General features: G+C 48.4%; 7 protein-coding genes across 7 annotated transcripts; 4 read left to right on the top strand and 3 right to left on the bottom strand.

The window, feature by feature from the left end:
• The first annotated feature begins 1,330 nt into the window (after positions 1-1,330).
• On the top strand, positions 1,331-5,095 carry F5B22DRAFT_584962 (uncharacterized protein). Its single transcript, XM_047973468.1, has one exon. It carries the CDS (start codon positions 1,527-1,529, stop codon positions 4,665-4,667), a length of 3,141 nt encoding a protein of 1,046 aa, XP_047835606.1. The 5' UTR covers positions 1,331-1,526; the 3' UTR covers positions 4,668-5,095.
• A 1,013-nt stretch (positions 5,096-6,108) lies between these two features.
• F5B22DRAFT_641394 (uncharacterized protein) lies at positions 6,109-7,116 on the top strand (the record flags this gene model as incomplete). The annotated part of the gene is made up of 2 exons (XM_047977982.1): positions 6,109-6,355; positions 6,521-7,116. 2 exons carry the CDS (start codon positions 6,109-6,111, stop codon positions 7,114-7,116), a joined length of 843 nt encoding a protein of 280 aa, XP_047835605.1.
• Positions 7,117-10,754: 3,638 nt separating this feature from the next.
• F5B22DRAFT_148633 (WSC domain-containing protein) lies at positions 10,755-13,153 on the top strand. The gene is made up of 3 exons (XM_047969123.1): positions 10,755-11,236; positions 11,287-11,428; positions 11,530-13,153. Exons 1-3 carry the CDS (start codon positions 11,014-11,016, stop codon positions 12,869-12,871), a joined length of 1,707 nt encoding a protein of 568 aa, XP_047835604.1. The 5' UTR covers positions 10,755-11,013; the 3' UTR covers positions 12,872-13,153.
• A 23-nt stretch (positions 13,154-13,176) lies between these two features.
• Positions 13,177-14,921, bottom strand: F5B22DRAFT_584949 (uncharacterized protein). The gene has a single exon (XM_047973467.1). It carries the CDS (start codon positions 14,617-14,619, stop codon positions 13,435-13,437), a length of 1,185 nt encoding a protein of 394 aa, XP_047835603.1. The 5' UTR covers positions 14,620-14,921; the 3' UTR covers positions 13,177-13,434.
• Positions 14,922-15,402: 481 nt separating this feature from the next.
• F5B22DRAFT_148628 (uncharacterized protein) lies at positions 15,403-16,029 on the bottom strand. Its single transcript, XM_047969122.1, has one exon. It carries the CDS (start codon positions 15,878-15,880, stop codon positions 15,554-15,556), a length of 327 nt encoding a protein of 108 aa, XP_047835602.1. The 5' UTR covers positions 15,881-16,029; the 3' UTR covers positions 15,403-15,553.
• Positions 16,030-16,365: 336 nt separating this feature from the next.
• Positions 16,366-18,363, bottom strand: F5B22DRAFT_148617 (uncharacterized protein). The gene has a single exon (XM_047969121.1). It carries the CDS (start codon positions 18,173-18,175, stop codon positions 16,454-16,456), a length of 1,722 nt encoding a protein of 573 aa, XP_047835601.1. The 5' UTR covers positions 18,176-18,363; the 3' UTR covers positions 16,366-16,453.
• Positions 18,364-19,441: 1,078 nt separating this feature from the next.
• On the top strand, positions 19,442-21,342 carry F5B22DRAFT_584943 (major facilitator superfamily domain-containing protein). Its single transcript, XM_047973466.1, has 2 exons — positions 19,442-19,724; positions 19,780-21,342. The coding sequence occupies exons 1-2, from the start codon at positions 19,610-19,612 to the stop codon at positions 21,138-21,140; spliced, it is 1,476 nt and encodes a 491-aa protein (XP_047835600.1). The 5' UTR covers positions 19,442-19,609; the 3' UTR covers positions 21,141-21,342.
• The last annotated feature ends 650 nt before the right edge of the window (positions 21,343-21,992 follow it).

The raw sequence follows: 21,992 nt of genomic DNA, 5'->3' as shown, positions 1-21,992 counted from the left end.
GTTGGTTAGGGACTTAGGGTGGAGGCCGAGGAGACATGGCTAGTGGCTTTGATAGTGCCTACACTACCTACAGGTACCCGAGATACCTACTCCAGTCCACTATAACAGAGGGGAGACCTACCTGTACTAAGTAGATATATTATGTAATAAGTACCTTCCTCCTACCTTCAGTGTTAGGTATGTCAGTAGATGGATTGTGCAGCACAAGCTACAATATCCTATCCCTACTTGCCTATGTAAGTATGTACATACTGAGTACCTACCTTATCTACTCGATGTAGTACTCGCAAAGCGCGTAAAGAAAACATATACCTAACATATTACTCATAGGTCGCCCACAAACAAGTTCTTATGTATGCGTGTAGTACTGTAGGTAGTACATTCCTCCTCACTTACTACCACCTAAGTACATATGTACATATAGTTAGTACCTAGCAAGCCGGAGGAGAGTGAGCCCCAGCGCAACGCCGGCACCAAGCAGAATTAGGACTTTTTTCCCTTGGAAGAAAGCAGACCTTGATTGGTCCAGAATCCTAAGGGGGGAATGACAACGGGGCATCTTGCAGGCTGGGAAATTGGAGGTCCAGTTTCAGCCGTGGCCTGTGCGTTCCCGAGGTCTTTCCCTTTACTTTAAGACCCTCAAGACTTACCTATGTAGGTAGTAGCTATTGTACCGTACCTATGTACCTATATAGGTAATACACCAACTTGCTTAAAATGCCTTGCATCACGTTCCGCCACAGGTAAGGAATCAAACATTCATAAACATTGATATTGATTGAGACACACAACTACCATCACCTAGTGCTGCGTCCATGACATGTACAACAGGTGAATTTAAGTATGTAGGGATGTGCAGAGATGAGGTCTCGATTGTATATCTATATACCAATGTTGAACTTCAACTTAAAGGTAAGATATATATTTATACATGTGTATCTCCAGCTTCTTATTTGCAACATAGTTACCTGGGTCATCAGGTGTCGACACTACAACTACAATGATACCAACATATATATTAAACCTTATTCTAGATTATTGATAGATATCTTCTATGTTTTAGGTTATGTTCAAGGCAACGTGCTACAATAACAAGGTATCATACATACTTAAAGTATATAGGTACTTATATAGTATCGTGAAAACCATTATGATATATAAAAAAAAATGGTGCTGTCCTTTCTTCTAACATACGAAGTATTTAGAGAGAACTTTCGTTGTACCGGTACGTCGTAATCATAAACGAATGAGCATGTCCCAGTGATAGGGCTACCGGTAGGTAAAAACACTTCGTAGGTAGAAAGTGCACGGCCGCAAAGCCGCTTCGAGTCGCTGATCTTGGGCGTGTGGTCACGTGATTAGAAAATCTAAGCCCGTGCCCCGCCTCGCTCGTCCTCTCCTAGCCCACGAAATGTGGCACACATCGAAAATCTTCTTTTCTGTGCATCCCCCCTCCCACCACACGTCACGTCGCTCCGGCCGCACTTGTCTCTGTTGGTTGTTTATCATCAAAGAGATTGCCCAAGATGCCGCCGCCTCCGCATCAGAAGCCGGAGAACGTGCTGAAGCGTGCACATGAGCTGATCGGCGTCCACCAGGCTCCTGCCGCTCTCACGCTCCTCCACGATCATATCACATCCAAACGGTCGCGAAATGTTCCCATCGCCTCCCTGGAGCCCGTTATGCTCCTTTTGGTCGAGCTGTCTGTTGAACAGAAAAAGGGAAAGCTCGCCAAGGATGCCCTATACTCTTACAAGAACATTGCTCAAAATACGAACATTGCCACGATTGAACTCGTCCTGAAAAAGTTCATCGAATTAGCCGCTGAGAGGGTCACTGCTGCGCAGAAGAAGGCCGACGAGGTTCAAGAGAGCCTCGATGCCACTGCAACCACCAATGTTGAAGATCTAGAGGCAACCGAGACTCCCGAGTCCATCCTACTAGCCACCGTATCTGGCGAGCAGTCTAGAGACCGCACCGAACGCGCCGTTGTCACTCCCTGGCTCAAGTTTCTCTGGGAAGCCTACCGAACCGTACTTGATATCCTCCGCAACAATGCACGCCTAGAACTACTCTACCAGAGCACTGCTCTACAGGCCTTCGATTTCTGTCTCAAGTACCAGCGGAAAACCGAATTCCGCCGTCTCTGCGAGCTGCTTCGCAACCATGTCCAGACCGCCGCCAAGTATTCCAGCCAAATGCATGCTATCAACCTCAATGATCCAGATACCCTGCAGCGACATTTGGAGACACGTTTCCAGCAGCTAAATGTTGCTGTGGAGCTTGAGTTGTGGCAGGAAGCTTTCCGAAGTGTTGAGGATATCCACACACTCCTAAACCTTAGCAAACGTCCACCCAAGAATGTCATGATGGCCAACTACTATGAGAAGCTTACTCGTATCTTCCTTGTTGGTGAAAACTACCTTTTCCATGCCGCTGCCTGGTCAAGGTATTACAATCTTCTCCGGCAGTCTGCTGCTTTGGTTGCCTCGGGCCAAGGCAAAAAAGCTGATAATCCGTCTGCTACTGATGCTGATTTGCAGAAGGCTGCTTCATATGTTCTGCTATCTGCATTATCTATCCCCGTCATTAGCACCACAAGATCGCGAGGCGCAATGGTAGATTTTGACGAGGCCCGTAAGAACAAGAACTCGCGTTTGACACATCTCCTGGGCATGTCTGTTGCCCCCACCCGGGCTGTTCTGTTTCGCGATGCTCTGTCCAAGTCTCTCTTAAAGCGTGCCCGCCCTGAAATTCGGGACCTGTACAATATCCTCGAAGTTGATTTCCATCCACTCTCCATCTGCCAAAAGATCTCACCTATCCTGACCAAAATCGGCACTGATCCTGAAATGGAGAAGTATATCCTTCCTCTGCAACAAGTTATCCTCACTCGACTTTTCCAGCAGCTCTCTCAAGTTTACGAGAGTGTTGATCTCGCCTTTGTCGAAAGCCTTGCCAACTTCCCTGACCCATATCAAATATCTCGTGGGACCATCGAGAAATTTATCATGAATGGAAACAAGAAGGGCGATCTCTCTATCCGTATGGATCACGCGACAGGCGTACTCAAGTTTGACAAAGACGTCTTTGCATCTTCTAAGCCCGTTCATGCTGGGTCCGCTGCAGGTTCCGCGGAAAGCCAGACTGGCACCGTCCAAAGACTTCAAAGCACACCCTCTGAAATTGTTCGCTCTCAACTGTCTCGTCTAGCCAATACTCTCTACACTACTTGCTTCTACATTGACCCTAGCTTCAGACAAGGCCAGGTAGAAGCCCGCGATGCTGCTCTGGCACGTACCAAGGCTGGTGCCGAAAAAGAGCATCGTGATACGCTTTCTCGAAAGGATATCATCCAAAAGCGAAAAGAGGAGGCTTCCGAATTGCAAGCTAAGAGAGAAAAAGAGAAGGCTAGACAGAAGCGACTCCAGGAGCAGGCACTTGCCGAGGCTGAAGAGCGTCGTTTAGCCCAAGAGCAAAAAGAACGTGAAGAAAAGCGCCTTAAGGACGAACGGGATCGTGTCCGCAAAGAGGAGCTCAAGAAGCAGATTGCCGACCTGAAACTAGGTGCTAATGCTGTTGAGATTGATGTCGAAAATCTCAATGACATCGATATTCGGGCCATGAAACTAGCTCAACTTGAGCGAGAGAAGAACGACATCAAAGAGAGACTTCGTATCACTGGCAAGCGCATCGATCATTTGGAACGTGCCTTCAGGAAAGAGGAAGCTACAAAACTTTCCGAAGACTACGCTAAGCAAAGAGAGCGCGATCTAGCTGCATATGAGCAAATGCGGAAAGAGACCCTGCAAGAAGCTGAAGCGAAACATAAGGAGAGTGTTGAGCTGAAGCACCGTCTTAGTCGTTTGATGCCGTATTATGAACCTTTCAGGAAGTCCCTCCATGATCGTCGTCGTGACGAGTTTGAGAAACGCCAGCGCGATGCTGAGCGTGAGTTAGAGAAGCAGATCAACATTAGGAAGAAGGAATATAGAGAGAGGAAGCTGAGGGAGAAGCGCGAAAGGGAAGAAAAGGAGAGGGCTCTCAGAGAAGCCGAAGAACGCGCTGCGAAAGAAAAGGAGGAACAGGAGAGGCGCCGGGAGCAACAGCGAGCAGAAATGGCGAGGAACAAAGAGCAGCGAGACAGAGAGCGCCAGGAGGCTTTGGAAATAGCTGCTCTGCAAGCCAGGAGAGAAGAGGAGGCGATGGCCCGGAAGCAGGCCGAGAAGGAGGCCACTCGCCTTCCACCCCGTCGCGAGCCGCTACCTATGGATCGTACCGATTCTCGGGATCGTGCGTCTGGCCCGCCCCGCATCCAGCTGGCGGGTGGAAAATCATCATGGCGTGATCGTGAAGCCTCACGTACTACTGCTACTCCACCAAGTGAATCGAATGGGCCATCACGTGCTACACCTCCATCGATGGAGCGGGCAGATTCCAACAGTCGTGCTGGAGGACCTCCACGTCTCAACCTGGCAGGCCAAAGTGGAAAGCCATCGTGGCGCGAACGGGAGGCAGCAAGGGCCAGTGGTGGTGCTGCGCCTCCAGAACCTGCGGGCGGTGCGAAGAGCGACGCGAAGAGCGACGCGCCACCAGCCTCTGGAGAGTCTCTGAAGCCCTCTGGGGCTCCTGGGAAGTGGGTACCTCGGCATTTGCGTGAAAAGTAGGGTTCTTAAGCATTGAAGGACTGGCGTTTGGGGTTTGGGGTTACCAAAGTTTGTAATTTAGGCTCATGAAAAGAAGAATCTTCTTTTGAAGTTAGCCGTCTTGGTGAGAACATGAGAAGATGATTATTAATGTCGCGTCTTGATCTCACATTACGGTTATTATGAGGACACGCCTGATGCAATCCATGTAGGGCTTGATCACACTCACTCTCTGGCCCTTTCCCCTACCTGTTAAAGTCGATACTGAGTATGCAGTCATGAAATAGCTTTTGCATACATGCCGTACGCACGTACATGTACCACATCCCTAATGCGGCTTGAGGTGAATAGTTGAGTACTTCAGTCATGAAACCACTTGAGTACACGACAATCACATTCTGTACTTGGTTCCATCACATGAATACATACACATATTTGCATTCTTGAAACTACATTCGTCCACCGCGAGCTCATTTTTAGCTCATTGTTGTTCTATGTTTCATCTAAGTCGAAATGATCAACTAATTGGTCCGTAAATTTTGGTTCTTGCTATAAAAGATTTACCTACTTGCCTACCCTCGAGTTCCATGGCTGGATGCTTACTATACTCCACCGCTAACGTCTCCACTCGCCCAATTACATTACTGTAAGAGCCATCACTTGGATGCTGGTGGAGTAGTGATCGTGCACTACTCTGGACCCCAACCTATCAAGGGTGCCAAGGTCGACGCCAGCCGTTTTACTATTAACATGTTAGATCGAGACTATCGGCAGTGAGGAGCAATACACATGAAAAACTACCATTTACTGCCCTTTAATGGCGGACTATAATCCCAAAGTTGAGGGGCCATTATATATACCAAACTGGCTGAGACGATTTCCCCCCTTGTATTCCTTGTTATCAACATTCTTTTCTATCTTCTCGCTGATCATGAAGTTAACCCCTATTGACCAGTGACTAGTCTTGGCTACCGTAGCCTACCGTGTTAGCGAGAGCTGAGAAATTGCGCAGCGTTTAGAGGGTTGCAAATGCGACCCAGCTTCCCCCTTTGGATGATCTGCGACGATGCGGCAGGACTTGGCCAATTTCTGTTTGGCCAGCTCCCGTCTTCTCCGCTCCGTCTGGCTTCGGTAGGCCATTTAAATCCATGCTTGCAGGTCATCGGTGCCGAAACACCCTTAAATACAGCACCATAACAGAGGACTACCACCCTCGCCACCTTGGACTGCAATGTAGTGGACAGTTAAATCATGGCATATGCCTGTCGCTGATATCCCGTGGCGTTATGCTGTACTCCCTTCCCTCAATTCTTTCCCAACACCCTGGGCTTATGCATCACCTTTAAAGCCGCGAAGACGTACACATCGTAAGCGAGTCCCAGCAGTAGGGACAGTTCAGTCAGAGGCGCAAAAAAGGAATACTAGATTGACGGGAGAGCGAATACCCTACCATTTTGTAGAGATGCGCCACCCGTTAGTGTTGGCAGCATTCTCCTTTGCCGTCGCCACAACTGCGGGAGCGCAGGACTTCGCTTCATATGTTCCAGAATGCGCACCACCTTGTGTCGAGCAGACTTTAAATACTACCCAAGCCTGTGCTTCACTTGACGATAATGAATGTCTCTGTACCCATTTTCAGCAGATCATATTCCCTACGATACAATGCTTTATACAGAGTTGCAACGCCACCAATCCAGGAGAATTACGGTGTATGTACCTGACGTATTCATCGTGACCCCATTCTCATTCCCGATTTCAACGCCCCGATTTGGGTACCGTATGGCCTACCCCCCAGAAAGTCTCTCGCAATTTCTAAAATTGGGGTTTCTCTATCGAGGAATATCTTAGAGCAGAATTGTTAACACTTCTCACAGCAGAGATCACAGCCGGATGGCAGAAATTCTGCAGTGACTCCGGGTCCCCAATAGATGTGATGTCGGGCTGGGGTCCGGGGCCAAGGCCATCATCGTCGATGAGCTCAAGTACACCGTCGATAACATTGGCCCCGGCTCCGACAGGATCGAATGAGACAGTACCAATCGCAGCCTCTGGTCTCAGTACGGGGCAAAAAGCCGGCATTGGTGTGGGTGCAGGTGTTGGCTCTCTAGCAGTCATCGGCGGGCTGGTGTTTATAGGGTTTCGATTGGGGCAGAAGAAAAGGAAAGCCAACAATGACACAGGGAACGCGCCAGCTTCAAACGAAGAAACACAACCCGATCAGGGGCAAAGCGCGACTCTCTCTACCGACTGGCACACTGCGGAGGGCGGGAAAGATGTTTGGACTCACAAATCACCGGCAGATCCCGTTGAACTTCCTTCCCCACCCGCTCCGCAAGCAGAGCTGCCAGCACACGAAGTTAAAGAGTTGCCCACCACCAACCAGCCAGTCGAGCTTTGGCATGGTGTCATGCCCCCAGAGCTCAGCGCCGATTCAGAAATACCTCGAACGGCGAGCATAACGAGATCATGAGACATTTTAATGAAATAATAATTTGTATTATCATTCACAAGATGTTTGTCCCAAATAAGTGACTCTGTAGAGGCGCGTCGTCTCTTTTTCCGAGGCAAAAGTAATCACAACAGCTTTGGTAGTGGCGCCGCATGTCTCTAAAGACCAATGATAGCTGACAGGACAGCGCTGAAGAAGACAAAGTCAACAATCCTTCTGGACGAAAAAGGAAAAGAAAAAGCAAGATACGAACGAGTCGGAAGGTTGCTTGTTAGGCAGAAAGACTTGGCTACAGTGCCCGAGGTGCCGATACCCATAGCACATAAGACCAGCCACCAACGCGGAATGAAACACTGGATAGTGGCTATTGAGGAGAGCTGGAAAAGTAGGACTAGCACGGCAGCATTCGACCCAGCGGTGCTACAGCGTCCCAAATTCCTATTGAGATAGCTACCAACAGGAATAAAGGCATCATAGGAATTACGCCCGAGCATAGCTTAAAAGATACCTAAGCAGCATTAGACAGGAATCCCGATAGATCGGACCAGATTCCCGCCCCGGTACCTCAATCGCCCCAGCTTAAAATTTTGCATTTGGCCCGCTCGTGCGGCAAGGCTAGCTCGAGGTATCGGCGCTATGATATCGGGAACATATCGAGAATGCAGAAAGAAAAAACGGGAGATTCCGAATATCTAGTGTACTAGGAAAGATCATGTGGCGATTCTTGATGTACAGTACAGTATCCGCTGTACTAACTATGTATGGCCGCCGAGCCATGCTGCTCGATCGATTTGATAATCTCAGGAAACTGGCTGCGAACGCTTTCGCGCTGGTAAACTCTATCTAGTCTCATTGAGGCAATTCTTGAGAGACTGGTGGCAAGCTGCAGGTTGGATAGTACTCAGTGACAATGAATGTGGAGGCTGTGTTCAAATAATCGCATTAGATGGATACAACAACCATAGAAGTTCATATGCGGTCCTGCTTCTCTTGGGTCTATAGGCTCGCTCGGCTGCGCTGGATTACATCACGAATTCACCATATTATGGATGAGCTCGAGGCTGAGGCTTGTTCGAATTCTCCGGGGAAAATATGTCCAAGTTCTTGAATAAGCTATATAATCTACTCGTTACTTTGGGACAAGAAGAAATCCGAGTCTCAATGTCTCAACGTCATTTCTTTTCCAATCTAGCTCTGATATCTAAGCTCCGTGATCGGATTCAGAGAAGCGCTGTGCGGCTGTGGGATGATATTTGCTCAACTATCGTAGGTCCTCTATATAAGAAACAGCGGCGTCTTGTAGATCTACGTTTGCAAGGGTCTACCGCCCCCAAAAAGGAAAAGACTTCAGCTGCCTCTTCTAGCCTTACCTCTCTAGCCCTACTACTACCTACTGCCGAGTCCAAATACGAGGTACCATCGTGGGGGATTCGGAAACAATTATGTAAACTAGTTCAGTTGATACCTAGGGAATCTGACGTTAGAAGAAACCGTGGGCAATGACGGTCCAGCGCCATGGGTATAGTTATCAATACGCACATACTGTACATAGTAAGACCACTCAAAATCAATGACAAACTTCCACGTGACCTATTATAACTATCATGAAAGACCTGGTGCCCAGAGGACAGCCTGATGAATTTTCAACCCGATATGATATGACATGAACATTACTCCAGGCGACCTGTCGGAAGCGTCGGGTACAGTACAGTAGCATTTGAAGCTGAAAAACATGAAAATCTATTTGTAACAATAACATGATTGTTATTAGATAAGCCACTTAGGTGGTAAAAGAAGAACAATGTACATAGTATGTAAATGACATAGAAGAAGTCAGGCGTAGGAAGTGTCTTAGCCTCGAGCTATAATGTTAGTATAAAGCAAGACAACTGATATGCAGCTACGCGCTATTAGTCTCCGGGCGTCTCAAAAACTTTGCACGCGTTGCCGAAGAAAGCTGGGGCGGCTTGCTCTACCGTACTTAGTATGAGTCTTCACCTACGCTACCGAGGCTACCATAGAGCTTATCCTCGTAAGACAGTCAACCCATCAGATTCTAGATTGGCTAGGTTGCAGTCTAGCCTGCCCGCATCGGTCATTGGCGAGGGGAAAATAGGGGCCCAACTGAACCCTTGTGGATTTAATCTCCACTGCTATCACATCGGGTAGGACATTATTGAAGTGCTCCTCTGAGCTATCCCTGTTGCCAAGTGGGGAGCAAGATCTGGTATCGTTACCGTCGTCGCCTACTGTTACAAGAAGACATACCTACATGATAGTAAGTAGTGAGCACTTAAGTCTTGTTAGACCTGTGAGCGGAGATTTTAAACGGGTGAAGCCGAGACTGAGCTAATTATGCCGATAATTTGCATATCCAGGATGTTTACTCGGTAAGTTCCAGCCGTAGGTATGATTTGTTTTTTCCCTCTTCCCGACATTCTTCAGACTCTCGCTTATGACTTTCTTCTTTCCACCTTGCCTATCAAAAGAAGCAACTGTGCCTGAAGATCCGGGGACACCTTATTATAGATAGTCACACTGCATATAACGCCTCATGTGTGGCATACTTAGTGCATGTCGAACCGTTGAAGTCATGCCGTGGTGTGTGTCATTTTGAGCATCTCTGGCGCTGGTACTTGGGAAACGCGACACTCTCGTCGACCGACACATATCGGTACGCTAACCGATCCAAGGCGTTCTTGGCGGCCCTGCAGACTAGCATTCAAATATTGTCATCGCGCATTTTAGCGGCGAGTCGAGACTTGTCGCCATTCGGCGCTCGCTGAACAACTCGGTGAAAAATGTGTGTACATGTTCATGTGGGTGTAAGTAGCAGCGCCGGCTCCTCAAAGTGCCAGCCAGTATCGCGTACTTCTTCCAAGCCACAGCAGCTTTCTTTTCTAGTAGGTTTCAGGTGGTGGCTGACATGCACCTAATCGACATCAACCTTTGAATACGAGGTTGATACCATAGTGCCATTGTTATGATCATAGTAGCAAGATATACGCCCAAAGCGCCACGCTGTAGTAGCATGCACAGACGAACTGGCACATCGCATCCATGCCAGTTCGTGGGATGCATGAGCCCTGCAGTGATGTTGTAGTATTGAATATGTCTAAGTATATATTGTCGAAATCAGCAATACGAGTAAGGAAGGCCAGCGAGCGCTGTTTACACCCGCAGATAGGTATCCATTGCGAGCAAGGATGTCTATCCGAGCGCCGCCTGAGCTTCACCCGAGCTCTGACAGCACATACTTTGTACATACCCATCCGGCTCAGTCAAGCGTCTACGGTGAATGAAGTTCGTGGGGAAAGACGCGAGAGAGAAAACACACCAGCTAAGGCTTGGCTGAACGTGGCTAGGTTCCGCCTGAACAGGGGACGTCTAAGTAAGTAATGTAGGTACCCTTGCGAGTCATCTTAGCTCCATCGACCGAACGAGCAGCAAAATACCACCTAGGTAGGTATCCTCGAGTCCCTTTCTAGATCAACAGATCCCAAAGTGTAGAGGCTTAGCGGCGTCGAGTACACTATTCACACTAGTAGGAAAAACCTCCTTCGGATTGGCTGGTCTCCCACGCAAAGCTGAACTGCGAAGAAAGCCTGGACCGTCTAGACGGCGTGGTATTCCCCATATTTGGCTTGTTAATGTTGTCATCAGCCCCCTTACATGTACAGTTACTGCTTTCGGTCCACGGATGCAGATATGGATGGATTCGAGCCCGGTGCCTCGCTAGGCAAGATCCCGGCATCGGGCCCAAAAGTAACGCGGGTGCGGTAAGCTGTGATACCCTTGAACGCCCACGATGTTCCCGAATTCAAGTATATAAAGCCTTCTCGCCGTCCTTGTCATTTTCCATCGAGATGTTGTGATCAGCAGGACACAAGACCTCAAGCTATCTTCTCGACAACCACCATGGTCGGCTTCAAGTCTTTGAGTGCCATTGCGGCGCTCTCGTTGGTTAACTCCGCCCAAGCTTGGTACAACGAACTGCCATCTTGCGTTTCTCCCTTCAAGCCATTTGTCTACACGGGGTGCTTTGACAATGGGGCGCCTGGAACCAAGGAGGCCCTATCGCTTCGCTCCGACCTCGACCAGAACGACATGACCGTCGAGAAATGTGTTGCCCACTGCAAAGGTAGGCAGCTCGTGAACAGTATTATTCAGTGATGCTGACTTTATTGTTAGGCAACAATTACCGTCTGGCTGGTCTATCATACTATGGTGTTTGCTACTGTGGAAACACAGTCTCAACAGCTTTGCTCCCTGAAGACCAATGCACATTCCCCTGCTCAGGAGACTCTACGGAAACTTGTGGAGGAGACACCCAGTATGTATTCTCCCGCTTGGGCAGATTGCAGGACTTGTTGTGTAGTCCCGAAATCGCACCAGGTTACTCATTCCCAGCAACTATTGCTAACCTCCAAATAGAATCAACATCTGGATGGACCCTACATTCCCGTCCCCTGAAGACCAGACGGATATTAGCGAATATGCCTCTGTAGGATGCTGGACGGACGACTCGTCCCAAGGCAAAGCCCTCTTCTACAGGCAGGATAACCTTGCCTCCTCCGAAATGACGAATGATAAGTGCCTGAAGTCATGCCTTGACGGTGGTTTCCCATTCGCCGGTACCGAGTATGGTGGCGAATGCTACTGTGGTGTTGTCATTGGCAATGGAACAGCCTTGGCTACGGATGAGTCGACTTGCAACATGCCTTGCAACGGTGACTCTAGCCAAACCTGCGGAGGTCCGGCCAGACTTAGCCTTTATGTCGCAAAGGACTTGCAGTCCCTTGAGCCGTGTGGTTCCCCCCCAGATGAGTCGAGCACGACTCCTGGTTACCCGACAGCCACTACCACTACGACTCCTGGTTACCCGACAAGCCCTACCACTACCAAGACTACCACCAAGTCTACCACGAGCTCTCCTAGCACTACCAAGACTACTACCAAGTATACCACCACCAAGGCTACCACCACTACTACTGCTCCCGTCTGCACAGCTACCACCGTCATTCCATCTAACTGTGAATGGAATATTGGCAAATGGTGCTCTAACCCTGTCCCCGAGTGGGATGATAAGAAAGGCTGTCTCATATCTGGATCTAAGTGCTTCCTTCAGAGTGCTAGCTGCTTCCTCAAAGCCGGCCTACCCGGCGCATTAAGCTGCTTCAAATACAAGGAATGGTGCGCTGCTCTGGACCTATACTGCATCAAGAACTGTATTGGCAAGCACTGCGATAAGGACGGTTTCGTCCAGAAATTCCCTCCCCATGGCCTCCCCCCTACTACCTCTACTTCCACTTACCCCTGCCCGACAACTGTTACGACGACGACAAAGGCAACCCCGACCCCGTACCCGACAAACGACTGCCCTCCCCCCAACCCAACCGGAATCTGCACTCAGCCAACGAACAAGTGGTTTGGCTACGGCCCCGGCAAGCCAGTTGGTGGTATCGAGTTGCCAATCGTAACCTGCAACAACGTTTGGGGCGACTGGAAGAAGGGTAACATCTTCAAGCTGTACACCGACAAGGACAGCAAGAAGTGCCCATCCTACCCTGTATACCAGTTCCCCAACGCCTGCGCTGACGCTTGCAAGTCCCAGTACGAGCAGTGCGAGGACGTCTACGCCGAGAGCTGCAAGAAGGGTTACAAGACCTACTCTTACAAGGATGCTGATGCCGCTTGCAAGGCCCAGTACAAGGACTGCCTAATCGTGAACAAATGGGTTCAGGGCTACGGCCACTGTACCACCTGGGACTGCTAATTTATCTGAGTTGGGCAGTGAAGAGCATACAAGTGGCTCTGGCCTGACATCGATAAGGCGTATTGTACGATGTGTAGATAGGTCTCGGTAAAGATTTGAAAGGATCTAATATTAGAGAGGATGTACTTTTAATGATAATATTTGTGCAGAAGTTTTTTTTTTCTGGGCTTGTACACTTTTTTCATCAATTGTGAGACTAGGTGGTTATTAGCTAAGGCTGCTGCACTTGCTAGGATTTTGTATTTAACTAGCCCCAGGTCTAGCACACATATCATGTCGAGATCTATATGAACACTTGCAAGACATTGTTTCCTTGAATTACTATCTTGTGAAGAACCATGCAAGCTGCTGTTCGTCTATAAAAAAGGGGGGGAACATGAGCGAGTTAGGTATGAATCTGCGTGGACTATTTATGTGTTTAACGGTATGGTTAGATGCGTTATTAATTGGGACCATCTTAGTCGCAAGCGCCTAAACAAGTCTTCAAGCTAGGAGGTATATTCACGCAGTCAGCTCATCTAGCTTCTCTTCTTGTGGCCTCCTAACCCCTGATCACGACTTCCTCATAGAGGGTGCGGGCCAGTGGGTAAATGAAAGAGTCCTAACTCTGGCCAGTAATTCGATAGATTCCAACAATGTTGATTAGTCTGCCGCATGTTCTTTTGAACAAAAGCTTCAAATGGGAACAACCAGAATCCAATAGCAGGACTGTCCCCTGCCTCCGAGGGCTGCTTTTCTACTGTCAATTGAATGGAAGGTGCCGAAGCAGACGTCGATTCATAAAGAGGCCGATCCGTATTAAGTATATGGGAACGCTGCTGAGCAGGTCCCAGGCGAGAAGGCTCTTCAGCTGGCAGACAAGGGTTCGAGTCGCGGTAAACAAAGAGAACACGAGAGTTCAATTGCGATTGATCGACTCCCCAAGCGACTAGCATCTGATTCCAGCCTTGCGTTTCCGACATCAAACTTTCGAAGCCGAGGAATACACAGGCGATATCATTTTCAACAGGTCGAGGATCACGATGCTGGAGATCGAAGGAAGGGATATCAGACATCAAGGGACTGAGGCTTTGTGTCATGTGCGCCTCGTTGGAGGGGACTCCGAGGTTATAGCCCTCCTTCATGCTCGCCAAATGATACGAATTGGTTTCAGACACCAGGTAAAACTCGCAGATATTGCTGACTGCCTGCTCAAAAGCAGGACACATGTAATCATGAGGAGCCTCGACTTCTGCAAGTTGAAAAGCGCCATTGGTGATAGACACGGCCAGATTGCACAGCCCGACACGTCTGTTGTCGTGTTCGATGACAGCAGATATAAAGTCAGTCAAGTGGTTAATCCTTTCAAACTTCTCTTGAAACCACAGGATATCATATTCCGGATTGAAGGGGAGCTTGCCAACTCGGCCGTTTAGAACACAGGGGAGTCGCACTCTGTAGAACTCGAGAGCAGCACTCCGAGCTTCAGAGCTCACCCGCAGCAGTTTGCTTATGGCTTGGAAGCCGTCGGCAATCAGGAAGCACTGTCCGTATTTGACGCTCCTGGACTCGTGCTCACTCAATCCATCAACACGCATTGTGTCTGATAGATTGACGTGGAGCAGCCGTCGTTTTTGCAGGGCAAACCTCCACACCTGATTGCGAAGTTCCCATGGCAGTAGCGCGAATTGTGGAAAGCTGTAATCCTCGGCATATTTTTGGTTTAGCAGATGGGGTGACCCTCCATCAGGGACAAGGCGAGAGGGCATCGTGAGCGTTCGGGGAGAATGCGAAGGATCGATCTGCCAAGTAAACAAGAATGTCCACAAGAAAAAAAGAAGAAAAATCTAACTCTATAATTATTTTGTATGCTTACTTATACTCATATCGTGTGTTGTACCGTTTCATCAGGCATCCAAGGCGGGGTTAAAAGTGCAGCAAAGCCCTACCGTCAAGGAATCTCACCCAACTCCATGGATAGAGATCATGTTAGGCTGTATGCAGTCAGCCTTGAGACAGGTGCCAAAGCATCTATTGCCAGTGTCATCACGTGTTGTGCTATGGGATGACTGTTCCTCTCAGAATTTCGTCAAATAGATAATCTGAATTGCGTTAAGGTCCCTTATTGTACCCCTGCCAGCCCCATACTACCCCTGCTAACAAGGTGACATCACTGCTTGCCAATAGAGCTACGCTATTTGTAACTGTCTTGGCTCTTCTACAGCACAATTTGGATGCGGCAACAATAATGATAGATTGAGTAGGTCAAGGTCTGGTCAAGGCCTCCATATCCCTCAAATTGAATATGAGGATGCGGTGGCGATCTTATAGCAATAGGTAGTAACTGAATAAGTGTATTGTATATCGTCATCAAGTGTACAATCATATGGTACAGTGACATCCCTGTCCTTTCTCTCGATTGCTCGTCATCAATAGCATTATTAGAAAAGCCAAGCTAGAAGCACATCCACACGTCCCAAGTCGTTCAAGTTGGCCAAATAGAGAGTATTCTCAATAGGGAAAAAACATAAGAGTCTCAGCGATGTCGCATTCATGATAGGAAAGCCAAAATGTAACCCAGGGTAACTGAGTCCAGCTCGTATAACGAGATGTCGTGATTAAGTATTGATTTAAGTGTCCCTGTTTGAGTGGTTAGTACATAACACCCAACGTGGTGCAAGAGGGTAAGAGGGCAAAGAAGGCTCACAGAAGGGAAAGTGTCAAGTCTCCATGCAGGCGAGCCTTGAGCGTAACTTCGACTTCAATATTCAGATCAAGTCGCAATTTCAGTGTATCACTTTTTCCATCGTCTTGTGGTTGTTGTTGCTGCTGCATCATCTGTTGCTGTTGTTGCATTTGCATCTGCTGCTGCTGCCAGGCCTGGTTTGGGTCTTGCATCTGTTGCACAGAACTCTGCTGAGACTTTCCCTTTCGGCCACGTCGTCGCCGGTGAGGTGAGGGAGATGGTGAGACGGAACTCTCGGTAGCACTCTCTGCATAAGGCGCTGGCTTGGCTTCGGTCTCAGACATTGTGTGATGATTGATGGGTGACGCTCTGTATTATTAACCAAAAAAAAGGAATTCGACGTGTGGGCTAATGGCACCCAACAGAATGGCTATGTAAAAAGGGCTAGAGGGAAGACACAGTTCACAAAAGTAGGGCGACGACATTGCGAAGGTAATATAACAGAGCCTTGCCGTCCTTGCAGGTTCTTACATAATCCATACTGAGGCCAAAGAATGAGGTAACAGTTGGGGATCTGAACCCGTCTCACGTCACTAGATTGCGCATATCTGGACCAGAAACTTGATTTCCGGACATGAAGGATGGCAGCATCGAGATGGTGGAGGCTGCTTGACGTAGCCAGTCTCGCCAGTCTCGCCAGTAGCCCCGAGATGTGTGGCTGGTGGGGGGTTTTGACATCATGGGCTGTTTTGCTGTGGCTGATCTTGGCCAGGGTAGGTACCTTGAAACCCGCCATCTCGACACTTCCAGCCAATTATTCTATGAAGTTATTCTATGCAAGGTTGATCATTCACGGCTACATACACACACTACAGCAGAGGGCCGATAAGGTCGGATTCTGGTCGGATGCAGTGCGATTACTGAGCGCCGGGGTATTCTTTCCAGGTCTGCCGCATAGCCGACTCGGGAGTATTGGCGTAGACTCGTCCTCCCACGCCATTCACAATATGACTGATTTCGCTACCCGGAGTTCCGGTCAGCCATACCGTGGTCAAATGGTGCAGCTTGACGCCTGGTCCCTCGGGAACTTCGATCGCATTCTCAAGCTTGGTTGGAGAGTCGCGAAAATACGAGTATATACCTAAACCCCAGGCTTCGTGACTTGTTACTGCATCTGCTACTTTGTACGAAGCAAATCCGTTAGTCGTCCCACGCATCCAGGACTCTTGGTTTGGCGGATCGTAAGGGATTTCCGATTGATAAAAGTATAATCTGCCGCCGTTTCCAGTCCAGAGCGTTTGATATTCTTTATGATGCTCATTGAAGAGGCCGTAGATTGTTACATTGTCCCCGTGAACGACGACGCCGTTTTTGGTCGGATTCAATTTCCATCCTGCTCCATCACCGTGGTCGGCGCGCCACAACCATAGTTGATCACCAACCACATTGTGACTGTTAATGACTATTCCTATATCATTTTTGCAATGTCCTGCTGTACGCACAGTCAAGTCATACAAGAATGTAGGATTGGCCGCATGGTTCGCACAGCTGCCCCGAGGCCCAACCTCGACAAGGGCAGGTGAGTTGACTTCGCCAGCGTCGATTATTAACCCCGCTATCGTCACGCCTTCCACGTCGGCCACAGAAATTGCCGGGCGCCCATTGATGGGAACAAGGGATGGTTGGCCTAAGCCAAGAATAATAGCGCCTGCTTTGGTGACTCTCAGGGCATCGTCAAGTCGGTATATGCCAGGCGTAAAGAGAATATGCTTCCCCGAATCCAATGCGGTGTTGATACTAGCTGCACTCACATCGGCCGGCTTCGCTACGAGGAAATCGTCGATTGAGATGGATTTCCCAGGTGTCGCGTTGCCGTTGATCCAGCTCGGTCCATGAGTGTTTTCCTGTAGGGAAGGGACAAACACTTCATACTGATCTTGGGCTGTGATATAAAGATATGGCTTTTCTCGAATGACTGGCGTCCGCTCGACGGTAGTGTAGGGGCTTGTTGGAAAGTTATTTTGGCTCGGGGCGTTCGAATCGCCTACAAATACCATGTTCCATACACCATTAGCCCAGCTGCCGTACTTATTGTTCCGCGATAGCCATTGCTGCTGTGAGCCGGGAAGCACGACATTATCTACCACTGAATCGGCCATGAAGCCTCCAGAAGCCCAACCTCCCGCCCCGGTGTCAGGGTCAACCTGGAATAGCCATAAACCACCAGAACTTCGGACATGCATCCGTCGAATCGGGGCTGCCTGTGACACGGCTATCGTCGTCGTGTTGTTGGTTGCAGAAGACGCATTTATCGCGAAATTCTCAAAGGTTCTCCAAAAGTTACAAGTCGCGTTCCGGTGAGGCATCCAATATGCCGGGACATTTACGCCGCCGTCAATCAGGGTGTCGTCTGGATTCTGCCCCAAGCCCGCAACTTGCGTGTAGAAGCCGACATCGAAGATGATGCTATATGTGCCAGGTTTAAAAAGCAATGCATAGCGATCTGCACCAAACTCGTTGGACTCCATCTTTTTGAAGATGGCGGTGACCGTGTCCTGTATCGCCGCCGCCGGCATACTCGGGTCAAAGACGTAGACATTTGGGCCAAATATTGTGGCATTCGGACCCGTGCAGGCCATACTGGGCTTTAGAGCGAGCAGTGTAACTGAATTTCAATTGCACGGATTTGACCTAGGAGTCGAAGGCAGCTATCTATTCGATTCAAGGCGAGTGCAGCAACTCGCAATGCGATATATTTGTTAGATACTAGGTACATAGTAGTTGTAGTCGTAGTATTACCCACTAATACATTCATCCCACTTACCCCGCTAACACTACTACACGCCAGGATGACGATTGAACATGAAAAAAGATGAGTGATGGCATTACATTCTTCTCGATATATTAGGTGTTTACTACTAGGTATATTATAAACCGCTTACAACCACTCGTTAAGCTTTGTTGAATCTTCTCAGTACATAAGTTTCATAGATTACTTCACATGCTATACCCATTATTAGTAATCTACCCAGAAACCCGCGATGATGGGATTTGGGCCGACCATCGTATCTTTAAAACAAGTGCAATGCCGGTTTCCCGGATGAGTCTTTTGAATTCCAGTGTAAAACTTCAGCTCTCTCCGTCCGGGCCAATCATAACAACATCAACACTGATTCCTTGTTGTATGAGGTTTACTTAGCTAATGCCCTATTGAAGCCCTTCTGTCCTACTTGTGTGTGCTAGCAAGGCTCTCTTCTGATTGTATCATTTCGACTTCGGTGTGATGCTGAATATCTATACTTTCTTCGACGACCTAGGGCGGATATGCAATAAGCTATAAGGACTAGCGTGAGTAGATGGTTTAAACTAGTATCATGAATCATAATATCTATAGCTGAGATCTAGTGGGCAGGCGTGGTTAAATACCTTTGAACATGAAGATCAGGAGCTAACTGTCCACATACCGTAAAGTACCGGAATCCTGACAGAAACATGTATACGCATATTCAGATGTACTCATCCGTCAATCTCACTTCGAGAGAAGTTATCGTGTGTAGTCTTTATGGCGTGTTATGTGAAAGTTACCAAGAGCCATGAGACAGTATAAGTTGGGCTTCATACTATACTAAGCACAGCCCTTGAAGAATGGAAGGAAAGTGAAACGAAAGCTCCGCCGACAGATAGTATGTTCCTTATGAGTATACATATAGATAGACATATTGATGGTCGTAGAATTGTTCTTATTAAGACCAATTGATATCTGGATCGGTCGAGCCCCAGCACGGGAGAACCGCCCGTTACGTAGGCGGGGCGGGAATAAAAGCCGCCGGAGTTGAGACCTGAGCTCCGGCTGACCACACGCATCAGCAGAAGCTCAGGTCCGAGCTCCGGTGTAATTGACATGCAAGTTTACTCCCTGCCCGTGATTCAGTCCGGTGTTTATAAATGAGTTGATCTCTGTTTCTCTAGGCACACATGTTCCAAATTCTTTCGATGTACAATGCCCTTGATACTATCACCATCTTCATATCCCTACCGCCTAGATACCATCGAACCCTGATACTAGAGCAAACATGCCATTAGAAAGCCAGACTCCTCCGCCCAGTGACCATACCAGAGAACCATACAGCATCTTTGATAAAAGGCAGAAATGGTTGATCGTACTAATTACCTCAACTGCTGCCACATGTATGCGAATTTTCCAGATAGTATGATTAGCCGATCGCATGCTGATGACGAATAGTTTCTGGCTTTGCGTCCAACATCTACTTCCCTGCGCTCTCGACGATTGCGCACGACTTGGAAGTCTCTCTAGAGCTCATCAACCTTACCGTGACATCTTACTTGATTTTCCAGGGGATTACGCCTAGCTTCTGGGGCCCACTCTCTGATGCTAAAGGGCGTCGGATTACCTATTGTTTTACCTTTCTGGTGTTTCTGGGTGCATGCGTCGGCTTGGCAGAATCCAGGAATTATGCTACCGTCATTGTGCTCCGGAGTCTTCAAAGCGCCGGTAGCGCCAGTACGATAGCCATCGGAGCAGCCGTCATCGGAGACATTACCACTCGCGAGGAACGTGGGGGCTTCATGGGCGTGTTCCAAGCCGGATTACTCGCCCCCGTTGCAATTGGACCCGTCATTGGAGGCGCTCTGACTACGCTGGGCTGGCGAGCCATATTCTGGTTCCTAACAACATACAGCGCCGTATTTCTTGTACTATTGACCATTCTCTTGCCGGAGACTCTTCGGTCGGCCGTGTCAAATGGAAGTGTGCGCCCGTCCAATCTCATAGCCAGGTTTCCCCTAATTATATATCAAAAGACCACCAAAGTAGAGTTTAGCCCACAAACTGGACACGTCGCCAAAACAAATCGTATCGACTTGACAGGGCCATTTCGTATACTATTCAGTAAACAAGCGGCCCCTATAATTGTCTTCCTCGGTATATATTACGCTGTTTGGCAGATGACGATTACAGCCATGTCCACCCTTTTCCAAAGCGACTACGATCTTACCGAAACCCAAGTTGGGGTGACGTATATTGCTAATGGAGTTGGGTCCATAGTTGGAACTCTTATCACGGGAAGAATTCTAGATGCAGATTACCGCCGCGTGAAGGACAAGCACGAATCACGCGCTCGTGAGGACGGTGCCGACAATGCTACGTTTCCACTTGAGAAGGCTCGGCTGCGTCTCGTTCCTATTTTCGCTGCTCTTCAGTGTGCTTCAGTTCTGATTTTTGGCTGGACGATCCAATATTCCAAGCGAGTACACATCGCCGTGCCCATCATCACCACTTTTTTCACGGGCTGGGCACTTGTATCGACACAATCCGTGATCATGACATATATGGTCGATATCTTCCCTGACCAGAAAGCCGCTGCGAGTGCTAGCATGAACTTGGCTAGATGTCTTCTCGCGGCGGGCGGCACTAGCATTGTCATGCCTCTCATCAATGCTGTCGGCTCGGGATGGACCTTCACGATCACTGTTGCAGCGTTGCTCGTCGCATTGGTCGGAATAGGCGTACAGTGGCAGTACGGTAAGAAGTGGAGGATGGAAGCAGAAGCAAAGAAGAAGTTAGAGAATACAAGGGCCCATTGAAGGAGCGCAGATTATTTAATGACCTACGTACGCTAGGTAACTAGGCTAGGGGACCCGGGATTGTCACGGAATACAATTAGAGCTGTTAGAACAGCATCTCCTCAACGCATGACCAAAATGGCTGTTACCAGGCTTCATATAGACGAGATTATTACTAATTATCATAGAAATCTAAATAGACTAATACAATAAGTTAATATCATCGAAACTCTGCATACAAGTGTGATAGAGCTCCTCAAAGCCTTGAAACTGCCAAAATTCATGTAAATACGACTTCAGACATTAGCGGCCATGCGATGTCAACCCAACAATTCGAGGAGTCTCGAGGGCTCCAATTCCACGTGATCCTCGCCAGGAAAGACTTCGTTAATTTTATCCAGATATGGACGTGCCAGAAAAGTACTGGTGTCCGCAACATCATAGGGGGAAAATTGATGTACTCGTTTCATCACCCCTATCTTCGGAGCAAATTATAAACGCCAAAGGTGCTCTCCAGACAAAGGCACAGGGGACGATGTTACGTGCAAACAAGTACGTGTTACTACCAATGCTTCATACGGCGTCATTGCCATACCACGTGCGGATGTATGTTGCACAAGTGTGACATTTTGATACATGTATCCTTCTATTTCCTACGACCAATAGTCAAACGTGCCACTTGATTCATTGCCTCAGGAGCTCTCGGGTATCCCTAGAATACCCAAGCTATGGCGTTACCGATGCCCCTGTGTCAGGATGTTACATTATTATGGCTTTATTTGGCTACGTCCATACTGCTCTTGACGCAAGCCGGTAAGAACATATCGCAAATATCACGAATTCAGATATCTAGTATCATCATCATATGACTGC

The sequence above is a fragment of the Xylaria bambusicola genome, assembly GCF_022495145.1.
Source record: "Xylaria bambusicola strain CBS 139988 unplaced genomic scaffold F5B22scaffold_2, whole genome shotgun sequence".
In the NCBI taxonomy this organism is placed as follows: domain Eukaryota; kingdom Fungi; phylum Ascomycota; class Sordariomycetes; order Xylariales; family Xylariaceae; genus Xylaria; species Xylaria bambusicola.
The sequence above is the reverse complement of the archived record's forward strand: the minus strand, read 5'-3'. Positions and strand labels throughout refer to the sequence as shown.